A 12,506-nucleotide genomic window follows, 5' to 3' on the forward strand; every position below is an offset into this window, starting at 1 on the left:
CTGCCCTTCCAGTCTCCCCTTTGCGGCGGCTGGACAGGGCTGTCTGCCCCCTTCTTCCTGCTGGTTTCTCCATAATCTGTGCTGACTACGTAGCCTCCACCATCCCAGGGCGTGCCTGTCAGAGGCCCCCATCCTGGCCAACTCCGTGGTCTCTCCTGCTTGACTTTGAGTACCTTGACATCCTCACTTGCTCTTTCTTCTCGCTCTCCCTTACCACCCGTCTCTCCTTATGTTCAAAGTGTCACAGTGTCCTGGGCCTGTCTTGGCTGTGTTCACTTTCTGCTTTCACCCGTTGCTTAGGTGGCATATGACTCTATCTCTGTGTAAGTTAGGCTGCACTCAGAACTTTGACCACCAGGCTTGGACCTGGTTGGCCTCTTGCCCTTTGTATATTTAAAACACGTTTTCAGCATCTAGATCTGCTGCGTCAGCCTCTTTTTTTTTTTTTTTTTTTTTGAGACAGGGTCCTACTCTGTAGCCAAGAATGCCCTGGAACTCACTGTGTAGTCTGGCTTCAAAATCACTGACTCTGTTGCCTCAGTCTATCGAGTGCTAGATTATGGTTGTGAGTCACCATTCCTGGTTTCCTCTCAGCCTTTGTGTGTGTGTATGTGTATGTGTGTGTGTACTAAATGTATGTGCTTGCACATGTACGTATGGGTGCACTCACTGTGCACAGGTGGAGGCCAGAGGTCAACGTCATGTGTCTTGAGACAGGATTTCTCATTGAACCTGAAGCTTGCCATTTTGGCTGGACTAGTTGTCCAACTAAGCCCCAGGATCTGCCTGTCTCCAGTCCCAGTGCTAAAGTTATAGATATGAACTGCTCTTCCTGGTGTTTATATGGATATTGGAGATCCAAACTCAGGCCTTCATGCTTGTGTGGCAAATACCCACTGAGCCATCTCTCCAGCCCTCTGGACCCCCAAGCCTTCTTGATTTTAGAATAATGGTTGATCTTGTTTCTCAGGTTAAGTCATCTTGTCTACGAGTATCTAATCTGCAAGTCCTTTTTTATCTACCACTAAACAGATCCAGAATCTGGCCACCTCCCCACAGCCCCACTACTTCCAAATCCTAGCCAGTCTCCTCACTGTCCAGGTCCATGCCTGATACCACCACTGTCACCTTTCCACAAGGAAGACTGACTATCTCTTTTTTAAAAAAATATTTTACTATTTTTACTTTATGTGTATGAGTGTATTGCCGGCATGTATGTACATGTACCTGTGTCATGCAGTGCTCATGGAAGTCAGAAGAGGGTGTCAGATCCCCTGGAACTGGTGTTACTATGGTTGTTAGCTGCCATGTGGGAGCTGGGTACTTGAACACTTGTCCTGTGAAAGAGCAACGAGCATTTTTTTTTTTCGTCTTTTTGAGACAGGGTCTCTTTGTAGCCCCAGCTGGCCTAGAACTCACTGTGTAGACCAGACTGGCCTCGAATTTACAGAGATCTGCCTGCTTCTGCCTCCTGAGTGCTGGGACTAAAGGCATGAGCCACCACACCTGGCCCAGACTATTTCTTAAGGCAGTCTTAATGCTTTCTTACTCAGAATACTTGAGATTTTTGCCAGAGGTTTCCAAGAGATTCTGACATACTTTCATATACAGGTACCCATGTCCTGTGACTGTCTCACTGCACCTTGGGCACCGCACCTTCCTCCCTCCCTCCCTCCCTCCTTTGAGGTAGAGTTTACTGGCCCTGGCTGGCTTGGCATTCTCTGTGTTCCACTGTGTGCAGTGGTTCTCCTTCCCCATCTCCTGGGTGTTGGGATTATAGGTGTGCACTGCTACCCCTGGTCACATAGACCTTCCTAAAGAAATCTTTATTGATTTGCGAACTTTATACACTGTATTTTGGTCATACTCAGAGCCCCTCCCCTTTCTTCCTCCCCTCAGCCTCCCCCTGACTTCATGTCCTCTATTATTATTTGTCTTTTGTTTTAAAGGCCTACCACATCTAATCTGTATTTCCAAAGTGTTCTTGGGCATGGGTCTATCCCTTGGAAACTGATCAATCTACCAGATGTCACAGTAAGGAAAACTGACTTTCCCTCTCTCAGTGTCCATCAAATGCCACCAGATCCTCAGCTAGGGCTGGGGCTTCCTGCCCACCTCCCCCATCCATGCTGGGCCCTTGTCTGGTTTGGGTTTGCAAAGGTCTCGTGCATGCTATCCTAAGCGCTGTGGGTTCATATGTACAACTACCCAGTGGTGTCCAGACAACACAGTTTCCTATTATTCACCTACCACCTCTAGCTCTCACAATATTTCCTCACCTTCTTCTGCAATGAGCCTTGAGCCTTGAGAGGAGAGGGTGTGATGGGGGGGTGGTATCTCATTTAGAGCTGATCACTCTGCAGTTTCTTATTCTCTGCACATTGACCAGCTGTGGGTCTCTGTGTTAATCACCACCTGCTGCAAGAAGAACCTTCTCTGGTGAGAGCTGAGAGATGCACTAATATATGGCATAAAATAAGTCACTGTGAGTCAGTTTAATACTATGTCCATTTAGCCCAATGATAAGTTCTCCCTCTATGGCTTAAGACCTGTCTAGCCACAGGTTCTTGGCCTTGATAACAATGTCAGGTATGAACTCCATCTTGTGAAGCAGGTGAAGTGGGTTTTAATTCTATTAGAATGTGGTTGGAGCCAGGCATGGTGGCGCACACCTTTAGTTCCAGCATTCAGGAGCAGAGGCAGGCAGATCTCTGTGAGTTCAAGGCCAGCCTGGTCTACATAGTGAGTTCCAGGACAGCTGGGGCTACAAAGAGACCCTGTCTCAAAAAGACAAAAAAAAAAAAAAAAAAAAAAAAAAAAAGGAAAAGAGTGTGGCTGATTACCCCAACACCACTGTTGCACCAGTGGCACATTTTGCCAAGCCAGTTGCTCGCAGGGTTCCCGGCTGAATGAGACCGATGGTTACTTTTCTTGTCAGTAACACATGTAGCACCTTCTAGCACTATGAAAACTAGCCAGCAGAGATGTAGCTTCAAGGTCAGTACCAGCTTGATTTCTCCTTATTTGTGTTATGACTCAGGTATGTAGTGTCTCCAGCAATCGGGTCTCACCATCAAGTTCTGGTGAGTAACCAAGTGCAGTGGCAATAGCTAGTGTTGTTTGAGGATCTGTGGATCTCTCTGGTCAACAGCTCCAAAAGAGGGAGTCCATTCCTGGCATTGGGCTTTTCATTGCCAGCCTGTGGTGTCTGTCAAGGCCACTGAAGCCCTGTCATAGGGTAACTACATTTAAACTTTCGTATTGTATATGTACATATTGAAAGAAGCCTCTGTAGCAGGTTTCCATCTGACTCTTTCAGAAGGCCTTCAGTGTTGGTCGTCCCTCCCCTTCTGCCCTGCCCTCCCATCCCCACCCAATGAACCCTTCCCGTTCCATTTGTATCACTGCATTCTATCTCCCCTCACACTGGCCTTCTTGATGTTAACCTGTCCTCAGCTTTCTCCCTCTGTAGGTCATGTGACCCTCTTTCTTCTTCCTGACTACTTCTCTCTAGATCACAGGGTCTCACTTCTGCTAGGCCTGTGCTCAGACATTCATTCTTCGGATAGACCTTGAACACCCAGATTAAAACACGGGCCTTTCTCTTCAGGTCTAACATCACCCTCCCTTCAAGTTAACACCCTATAATGGTTTGTAGGATAGGTGTTTTGTTTCAGTGATTTTCACTGGAATAGTTGACCTGTCAGTGTAGAATTGGGGTCCCTGTAAACTGGAGGCTAGTCTGGGTTACCAAGCAAGACCTTATCTTGTAGACCCAAGTGGTAAATGACTATTTGACCATTAAAGTTACCCTGATAACTGATTTTTTTGCTGACTATATAGGCCATTAGAGAGGAATTAGAGAGGCTGTTAACTTCTGCTTTGATTTAGATCTTTTTTCTTAAGAAAAAAAAATGGACTGGAGAGATGGCTCAGCAGTTAAGAGCACTTGCTGGTCTTGCAGAGGACTCGAGTTCTGTTCCCAGCACCCACATGGCTGCATCACCAGTTAGATTACTCACTCAGTGTGTTGGCATGTGTGGATAGCTTGTATTTTCAAATCCGAATCATGTAGAAGAGGAAGGTATGCATTTTCTGATTCTGTATAAAGTGGGATGTTTATTCCTTTTCTCCTCCAGTTTCCTCCAGTTCCGGTCAACATTAACCTTCTCCTAATTTGCTATGTGTTAGCATAGTAGCATCTACTGGAAAACAGTCACCAGTATTGGAAACTAAGAAACGTTTATTCTGTATTGCCTTTATATTTTCCTTTAATCAGGTTGATAGCAACAAAGACCGATTGGTGACTCTGGAAGAATTTTTGAAAGCCACAGAGAAGAAAGAGTTCCTGGAGCCAGACAGCTGGGAGGTAATAGAACCGACTTCGAAGCGGGAGATGGTCCAGAAGTTCTGCATCACTGTGCTCTGCCTTTAACTTTTATTCCTCATTATGTTTGTAGGTGCAATCTACAGTCTTCATTTTTTATGTTAAACGTTACTATAAAATGATAAGCTTGTCTCCTTGGAAGACTTCTGGAAATTTATCATCTCTGTAATCACACTGTATAAAATTAGAATTTTTTTGATTTGTTTACTTTTATTTTATGTGTATGAATTGGTATGCCTGCATATATGTAAGTGCACCTGTGTCGTGCAAAGCCAGTAGAGGTCAGAAGAGGGTGTCAGATGCCCTAGAACTGGAGTTTTGAATGGTTGTTAGCCACCATGTGGGTGCTGGGATTCGAACCGGGTCTTCTGCAAGAACAGCCTTAACCGCTGAGCCATCTCTCTTAACCGCTGAGCCATATCTCCAGCCCCCCAAATTAGAAATCTTTTTAAAAATACTATTTTTATTTTATGCTTATGAGCCCTAAATTAGAAATAGTTTAAAAATTATATTTTTGCTAAGTATAAAATAACATCATTGACAATTAAAAATATAGTTACACTTAAAGAATAAATGTGAGGATCCACTGAGCCAGCTTTCCAGCTCCTTTGCTGTTGTTTGGGGCAGTGTCTCAGCTGAACTGGCCCTCTTGCCTCCCATGTGCTTCAAGTACAGGCACGTACTATCATGCTGGGCTTGTTTTTGTTTTCCAAGTCAGGGTCTCTCTTGGTAGCCCAGGCTAACCTCAAAATAATCCTCCTGCCTCAGCCACCTGAGTTCTGGAATTATAGGCATGAGCCACTAGGCCTGGTTTCCAGTTTTTTATTGTTATTAAAAAAAAAATGGGACTGGAGAGATGACTCGGCAATTAAGAGCACTTACTGCTCTTGCAGAAGACCTGGGTTCAGTTCCCAGCACCCACATGAAAGTGCACAGCTATCTGTAACTCTAGTTCCAGGGGAACTGACTTCTGCATACAACAGGCACCCATGTGTACTTAACATACATGCAGGAAAAACACTCATAGACATTAAAAATAGCCAGGCGTGGTGGCATACACCTTTAATCCCAGCACTTGGGAGGCAGAGGCAGGCAGATCTCTGTGAGTTCAAGGCCAGCCTGGTCCACACAGCGAGTTCCAGGACAACTGTGTCTCAAAAAGACCAAAATAAAAAATAAAATAAAATAAAATAAAATAAATAAATAAATAAATAAATAAATAAATAAATAAAAATTAAAGTAATTTGAGGGCTAGGAAGATGGCTCAGGGCTAAGAGTGCTTGCTATGCAAATGTGAAGACTGGTATTTAAATCCCCAGAACCCTATAGTAAGCCAGGTGTGATCACATGCTAGTGGGGGTGAGGTGACTGTCCTGAGGTGGATTTGGATCAGTCCTGAGGGTCAGAACTGTCCAATATTGCTGCTCGGGAGAGCCAGGAAAGAGATTCCACACGAGTGAGAGGTTGCAAGTACAATATATTTTGCACAACAAGCCCAAAATACATTCACAAACAACACAAACACTCAAGGGGAGAAGCAAGAACTGACCCAATGTTCAGAGCTCCTAGATCTTAGGGAGTACCTCAGGGCCAGAGCCCAACGTCCCAGTCCTTAGGTGCTCTGTGTGGAGGCTCTCAGCGTCCGCCGTGATCGTTGCCTTCTCCCGGCAGAAGTTGCTCGGCTGTAGGTCCTGATGATCACTTGCAGTTGTGGCAGGTCTCGGGTAGAGTCTCGGTGTCTCAATGTCTCGGGCAAGAACATCGGGATGCGGCCAGACAGAGTTACAGTCTGTCTTGGTCTCGGGAGTTGCCAAGCATCGGTGAACTGCCCGAGTCTCTGGCTTTTTATATGCTTTTTACTGTCAGTCTGTCATTGTCTTGATGTCAGTGAGTTCAGCTGGTGTCTTAGATATGGTGACTGCTCTTGGGTTACTTATCACACTCACACATACATTCTGTTTCACTCAGTTAAGGCTCATGCTTCCTAGTTCAGCTTATCTTGTCAACCATAGCTGTCACATAGCTCATGGTTTCAATCACTTTCGTTTCTACAGATTGGATTTCTAGTTCTATATTCTAACTTCTATGATATTTGTTATGTTTCTATTACATTCATTACATTGGGGATAGAATTGCTGTGGCTTGTTGGCTACCAGCTTATCCTCAATGAAAGACCCTGTCTTAAGAGTGTGAAGGGGAGTGTGCTAGAGCAGGACACCCACATCCTCTTCTGGCCTCTGCTCTGGTCCACATCACACATACAATCTCTATCTATCTATCTATCTATCTATCTATCTATCTATCTATCTATCTATTATCTATCAATCATCTATCTATCTATCATCTATTATCTATCATCTGTCTCGTCTATCTGTTATCTATCATCTATCATCTACATCTATATAATCTATCATCTATATCTATCTTTCATCTATATCTATCATCTATAGCTATCATCTGTCATCTGTATTTATCTATAATCTATTTATCATCTATCTACTCTATCAATCAGTTAATCAAAGAAGCTGAACCTAGTAGTACCAGCCTGTTATCTCAGGTACTCTTCAGAGGCTGAGCCTGGATAATTGCTGCAAGTTCAAGGCCTGCCTGAGCTACAGAGTGAATTTAGGGTCAGCCTGGGCAATGTAGTAAAACCTTGTCAAAATAAAAAAGTTGTTCTGTGTGTGTGTGTGTTTTTTTTTTTGAAAGGATTAGAAGAAAAGGGCAGCTGGGGTTATAGCTCAGTCATAAACCTTTACTAGCATGTGCAAGGCCCTGTGTTCAATCCCCAGTAACTCAAATAAATATAAAGAAATGCGTAACCTCAGTGTGGTCATATATGCCTATAATCTCAGTATTTGGGAGGTTTGGAAGGTGGAGGCAGGAGATCATGTTTCAAGGAATCATCTACAGATACATAGCAAGTTCAAGGGTAGCTTGGGCTACATGAGGTCATGTCTCAAAGAAAAAAAAAAACCCAAAAACAAAAAAATTAATAGTGGCTAGAGATGTCTCAGGGGTTAAGAATACTTGCCCTTCTTGCAGAGGACTGGGGCTCAGTTCCCAGTACCTACATGTTGGCTCATAGTTGCCTATAACTTCTGTAGCCTAGGGGATCCTTGAGACAGGTTCTTCCTATAGCCCCAGCTGGCCTGAACTCCCTATGTAGACCAGGGACCTTGAACTCACAGAGATCTGCCTCCCTCTGCTTCCCAAGTGCTAGGATTAAAGGCCTGTGCTACCACGCCTGGCTCTTGTTTTTTGAGATAGGGTCTCACACTGTAGCCCAGGCTAGACTGAAATACACTGTGTAGTTTTAGTTGGCCTTCTGCCTCAGCTTCCCTAGTGCTGTGACCACAGGGCCGAGCCTCTATGCCTGGCCAACATGTATTTTCTTATCTCCTCAAAAGGTGTATTAGATATTCTTTTGTACTTGGATGGTACCAGAATTCTGAAGCTGAATAAGACATTTCTGTATTTCTAAGATGACACCTTATTTTCTTTTCCTTTAGACATTGGATCAGCAACAGTTATTCACAGAGGAAGAACTGAAAGAATATGAAAACATTATTGCTTTGCAAGAAGATGAACTTAAGAAGAAGGCAGATGAGCTTCAGAAACAGAAGGAGGAGCTGCAGCTCCAGCATGACCACCTTGAAGCTCAGAAGCAGGAGTATCACCAGGTAGGAAGCGGGAAGGATGGTGGCATTGCCGGGATGTTAGGCCTCTTGAGCTGGGCACACCTGTAGTCCCAGCTCCTCATGAGACTGAGACAGAGGACTGCTTAAGCCCAGAGACCAACTTTTAAAACAGAAACCTATATCAACAAGCAAATAACAACAACAAAAAGGCCTCACAAAAAACAAAATACAAGTTGGGGGCTGGAGAGTTAGAGCATGTTCTTAGCGTGTGAGGCCCTGGGTTTGATTTCCAGTACAACTACAGTAACGAAAAAGGGTCCCAAGGGATGGAGAGATGACTCAGTGGTTAGGAGCACTGGCTGCTCTTACAGAGGACCTGGGATTAGTTCCCAGCACCCACATGGCAGCTGACAACCATCTTTAACTCCAGTTCCAGGGGATTCAATGCCCTCTTTTGACCTCAGTGGACATTTCTTGCATATGGTACACTTACATGTATGCAGGCAAAACATACACATGAAATAAAAATAAATAAAATGAAAGCAAACAAACAAGCACAAAAGCCAAAAAAGAACCTCAGATCAGCTGTTAGGTGCTTTGCTGAAAACCTGTGGGGTCTGTTTGCTGTTGTTTGTTTTATTTTTTTCTTACAGTCTCATGCAGCCAAGATTGGTCTTGAACTCCTGATCCTCCTGCCTCTACCTCCCTGGTACTTGCTGAGATTGCAGATGTGCACTGCAACACCAAGCAAAGCCTATGCTTTTGGTTTTTGTTTGATTGATTTGGTTTTTTGAGACAGGGTCTCACTATGTAGCCCTGTTTGACCTGGAACTTGCTATGTAGACCAGGCTGTCTTCAAACTCAGAGATCTGCCTGCTGGGATTAAAGGTGCACACCACTATGCCAGGCCTCTGTGTTTTTGCAGTATAAGTGAGTGGAATCGTGGAACCAGTAAAAAGACCCAGCACTGCTGAAGCAGTAAAGGAAACTAGTTCTTGGCCAGGAGCAAGGAAAACGAGAGACAAACTCAGATCAACTCTTGATCCTCAGCTGTTGGGAGATTACAGACATAGGGTAAAGGAAAAGAGTGGCGTGTGGGCTAAAGAGGAATCCTCATGTCCTTCCTGGGTGTAGGTACAGACTTTCCGGAAAGCCAGGGGCCACCGCTTTTTGCTCCTGTCACGGTTCCTTCTCATCAGCGTCATGGCATCCGTCCTGGCACTGGGGTGTGTCCTTCACCTGGCACTGGGGTGTGTCCTTCAGCTGCAGATGGGATGATAACGAGGCTGCAGGTGGTCTGGCGACACTCTGGTAGCTGTCTTGGATCCAGCTAGTTTTGCCACCCTGCCTTAGGGTACTTCTGGTCTACGGACACCCTGACTTCAAGATAGACAAGATTAGCGTGGGGTGGAAATTCATCTTGGACACCTCGACGGCACTCTGGGCACCAAATCCTCTGCATTAGTTACCTTCTTTGTTGCTGTGAAGAAATACCTGACAGAATCAACTTACAGGAAGAAGGGTTTATTTTGAATCACAGTTGGAGGGCACAGGCCATCATGGCACATGGCCATCATGGCAGGGAAGGCGTGGCGGCAGGGGTGCGAGGCAGCTGGTCACGTGGCATCCAGTCAGGAAGCAGAGGCAGATAACATTGGTGCTGTTTGCTCTCTCCTTTTCACTCAGCTCAGGACTGCAGACCATTGAATGGTGCTGCCCACATTTAGAGTGGGTCTTCTCACCTCAGTTAACCTGATCTAAAAACTCCCTTACAGACATGCCTAGAGTTTTGTCTCCTAGATATTTCTAGATCTTGTCAAGTTTATGGTCAATACTATCCATCACAGCCACATCCCTGTCTTATTTTCACTTCCGGTTGATAAGTACTGAGAGGGAAAGGCTTAGTTTGTGTGACTTTTCAAACTGAATATGAGTATCATGGAGGAGCCGGTAGAGGAGTAAAAACTTTCCCTAGGTAGGTTTCCTCTTTGCCTGCTCATAGGCCCAGCTGTTTGCACTTCCAGGCTCTGTCATTTGTAATTTTAAGGCCTCCAGCTCTTTGTTAATGAATAAGATCAGATAATTTGATAATACTTGATCAAAAGAACTGGGCAGAGCAGGAGAGCTCTTAGGGGTCCCAGACAGGGCAAAAATCCAGTTATGTTTAATAGGGCCTTTGAAACCACATTTCAGATTTCTCGATTGCAATTTGAGCTTGGAGTCAGGTTGCCTTTTCTAAAACCTATGGGCTCCTTTTATGGCTCTGTTAACATTTATGTAAAAACAGTATGATATATTGATTGTCTGTTATTGTTTCTGGGCAATATTACCTAAAGGAGGCATATGTTTAATCCTTGAGTAAGAAGAATCTTTGTGTAACACATCACAGGACAAAGCACAGAACAGAAACCCAGTCTGACAGCAAGATACCTTGTTTCTGTGTCCTGGCCGGGCCGTTGAATACCACAGGGATTTTGGTCCAACTTGTGATACAGGGCCCAGGTGCTAGGACCTGGTATGAAGACCTTTGCAGTGACTGGCTCCAAAACTGACATGTTTGAAGTCTGAGATTGGCAACACAAAGTCGGTGTATACAATGAAAATAACATCTGCTAACTAGAATATTTGTATGGCCATTTTTACCCCATGGGCAGACCTATACAGAGATCAAATGTTTTTTGGAGGGGGTGGTTGGCTTTTTGAGATAGAGTTTTTATGTAGCGTAGGCTGGCCTCAAACTTTGTATAGTGAGGATGACCTTGAACTCTTTACCTTCTTGCCTCTACTCCCAAGTGCTGGGATTACAGCTGTGTACCAGAGTCTGGCTAAGAGGTCACAACTTTATCAGAGGGATACTTGAATGCGCGTGAAAATAGCATCAGCAGTGGCTAACACAGGCCGAAGAAGGGGGGCTAGGGTTGATAAGGCTTTTTATCCCTGATGACCAACAAGCCCCTCTCACTCAAAGCCCATCTCACTTGGCACCCTTCTGCTCATCAAGTCAGATAGCAGCCATCTTTCCTCAGTTTCCAAGAACAGGATAGAGGGTGCTTTAGGGGAAAACGCTCAGTTTATTTTGCTTTGTCACAGAGCACACACGTAACAGCAGAACCAAACAAAGCCTGAACTTTGTCTTTTCCACTTACTAGGCTGTACAGCAGCTGGAGCAGAAGAAATTACAGCAAGGAGTTGCTCCGTCAGGGCCAGCAGGACTAAAGTTCCAGCCACGTATGTAACTCTGTGTCTTTGTTTGTTTAAGGAAATAAATCATTATAAATTGATAGACATATTTATCTCAAATATAACAAGATCATTAGGATTTATGTTGTATTCTATATATTTGAAGAGAGAGAGAAATTTACATGAAAGAAAAGTGAAAAGTTCTCCAAAATTTCTGTGACTGAACACTTCTCAAATACTATACAATTAAACAGCCATATTTATGGTGCAATGATACACTTAAACCTTATTCATAACTCTTTATAGTCACTTAGATTGATCTTACCAGAGACCATGTTTCTAAATTGTAATCTTTGAGGAGCTAGTCATACCTTTTGTAAAATATGTATCTGTAAATAAAAGAGCACCCAGAATAAATAATGTTTAAAATGAGAGCATATTTCTTTTAAACAGACACTTAAAGTTCCGAAGTCCGCCAGAACCTGGAAGAAAACTGTTAACTCAACATCTGTTCCATCTTTCCACAATCCTTTCATTTCTCTTCATTCAATAAATACTTAAAAGCATATTTGGAATAAAGGAAGAGACCTTTAAAATGGGAACACTTTTTTTTTGGACACCGGTATTTAAGGATTGAAATCTACCAGAGCCAGGAGGAGACCAACCCACGTCATTTCTCCCGGGGTCCTTCCTTCTCCTGTGGTGGTTCAAGGCACTGTGTCCCATAGTTTCATGACACCGTCTTTAGCAGAGCGAGGAGGCTCTCTCTGCCTGTGGCTTTGAGGTCATCTGCTGTCATACGTGGAAATAGGTATCTTTTTGGGTGCTCATCATCCCCTCTCAATAAATGTCTTTTCGATATTAAGTTATTTTGAAAAAGCCATTGCATTTGCCAGTGTTCCCTGGTAACTTTGGCCTGTCTTTAGCAAACTTACTCTCTAGGAACTCTCAAACCAAATCATCTGCCACCACTTCACAACCTTTTATTCATGTTTTTGCTCCACACTGTTAGGCTCCTCTGCATTAACAGAAAACCAAAGATAACAGTGGTTTAAACTAAGCAGGAATTCTCCTTTTCCTGGAAGAACTTGGGACGGAGGTAGAGCGAAGTTTCTGCTTTTTGCACTGCTATGGCTTTTACCTTCAAATCCCCTCCTTCTGTCTAAAATAGAGTGGGAAAAGACAGGAAAAGAACTTCCCTACCTGGTCATCTGCCTTGAGGAATTTTCTGGAAGAACCCAGTAGCACTTGCATTTACATCTCAGTTATCTAAACTAAGTCACATGGCAAAGTGACCA

The 12,506-nt window shown here is 44.0% G+C and overlaps 1 protein-coding gene across 1 annotated transcript in view; it reads left to right on the plus strand.

The window, feature by feature from the left end:
* Positions 1–11,833, plus strand: part of Nucb2 (nucleobindin 2) — a 56,808-nt gene extending 44,975 nt beyond the window's left edge. Inside the window, exons 11-14 of the mRNA XM_008853536.2 lie at positions 4,280–4,369; positions 7,900–8,070; positions 11,178–11,256; positions 11,662–11,833. Of these exons, the coding sequence (XP_008851758.1) occupies positions 4,280–4,369; positions 7,900–8,070; positions 11,178–11,256; positions 11,662–11,669 (348 nt within the window). The 3' untranslated portion in view covers positions 11,670–11,833. The remainder of the gene's footprint in view (positions 1–4,279; positions 4,370–7,899; positions 8,071–11,177; positions 11,257–11,661) is intronic.
* The last annotated feature ends 673 nt before the right edge of the window (positions 11,834–12,506 follow it).

The sequence above is a fragment of the Nannospalax galili genome, unplaced genomic scaffold, assembly GCF_000622305.1.
Source record: "Nannospalax galili isolate Female #2095 unplaced genomic scaffold, S.galili_v1.0 scaffold44, whole genome shotgun sequence".
NCBI classification, from domain to species: Eukaryota; Metazoa; Chordata; class Mammalia; order Rodentia; family Spalacidae; genus Nannospalax; species Nannospalax galili.